A 1,376-nucleotide genomic window follows, 5' to 3' on the forward strand; every position below is an offset into this window, starting at 1 on the left:
GTCAGGTAGATTAGAGGTCATGGGCCATCTTAGTATAGCTAAAGCAGGCTCAGGACCTGTTGGCAGAGGGCAGCCACCAGCTTTCTCTCTTCCTCTCTCTTAGGCCTCTCAGTTGAGGGTCTTGTGACAGTATGTAGGACACAACTGTTTCCATTTTGTGAGCTGGGCCTAGACAGCAGATTCTGCCCATATTATCTGTATGGGGTCTGCTTGATGGTCTGCACAGGGCTGATTCTGTGCTGCCTTTGCCTCGGTGGCCTCTCTGAAGTGCTTTGCCCTTTGACAGGATGCTCACGAATTATTCCATGTCATTACCTCATCACTGGAAGATGAACGAGACCGCCAGCCACGGGTCACACATTTATTCGATGTACACTCCCTGGAGGTAAACTATCAACATTTTCAATATGTTCAGAGCAGCTTGTGCATATTTAATAAGCATAGGAATTGCAAGTATAATCTTTGTACAGCCTTAAACTAGAATGTAAGGTTTCAGTAAAAATTAGTAGTGGGGTAGTGGCACCCATAGCTCAGTGGGTAGGGCGCTGGCCACATACACTAAGGCTGGCAGGTTCGAGGGTTCCAACTCAGCCAGGGCCTGCTAAACAACAATGACAACTGCAACAACAACAAAAAATAGCTGGGCGTTGTGGCAGGCACCTGTAGTCCCAGCTACTTGGAAGACTGAGGCAAGAGAATCACTTAAGCCGAAGAGTTTGAGGTTGCTGTGAGCTGTGACGCCACAGCACTCTACCTAGGGCAACATTAAAAAAAAAAAAATCCATGATGGGAGTGAAGCCAGGTGCAGGTCTTAAACTACATACTTGCAGTTGGTGACTTTGGTTAGGGATCTAAGGCTCTTTAAAATGATTTGCGGCTGCAGTTTGTGTTGGCTTTGATAAGAGTGTATTATTTTTTCCTACTTACTAGAGGAAAATGAGGGGCTATAGAAATGCTGAATGAGTCCCTATTTCCCTGTAATGGTATAAATATTTGGGAAGTTGATAAAAGTTAACCAGTAAAGAGAGAAAATATTCTAGATGGAGGAAGGAATACAGTGCATATGCATAGTAAGCAACCAGCAAGGATAACTAAGGCTGCTTTTAGAAACAGGGGTTTTGTTAAATGTTGATTCAGTGGTGCAGTCAGCACTGAAATTTATGTAAGATTTCAGGGTAGGTGAGGGTGATAAAAGGAATTGTTATGGGGTTTTCAGTCTTTCTTTTTTTTTCTCCTGCAGCAGCAATCAGAAATAACTCCCAAACAAATAACCTGCCGCACAAGAGGTACTTGTTTTCCATTGAAATGTAACACTTAAGATGTGTACTTTTTAGATATGACAATAATTTCCTTGTTTAAAAAGATTTTTTTTTTTT

General features: G+C 42.5%; 1 protein-coding gene across 3 annotated transcripts in view; it reads left to right on the top strand.

Moving 5' to 3' along the window:
* Positions 1 to 1,376, top strand: part of USP30 (ubiquitin specific peptidase 30) — a 33,912-nt gene that overhangs the window by 16,426 nt on the left and 16,110 nt on the right. For 2 of the 3 annotated variants that reach the window (XM_003789887.2, XM_023513288.1), the window contains exons 5-6: positions 287 to 385; positions 1,241 to 1,286. In XM_003789887.2, coding sequence (XP_003789935.1) covers positions 287 to 385; positions 1,241 to 1,286 — 145 coding nt within the window. The remainder of the gene's footprint in view (positions 1 to 286; positions 386 to 1,240; positions 1,287 to 1,376) is intronic. The other variant, XM_023513286.1, reaches the window with a different exon arrangement.

The sequence above is a fragment of the Otolemur garnettii genome, unplaced genomic scaffold, assembly GCF_000181295.1.
Source record: "Otolemur garnettii isolate 467f Iridium unplaced genomic scaffold, OtoGar3 scaffold00038, whole genome shotgun sequence".
NCBI classification, from domain to species: Eukaryota; Metazoa; Chordata; class Mammalia; order Primates; family Galagidae; genus Otolemur; species Otolemur garnettii.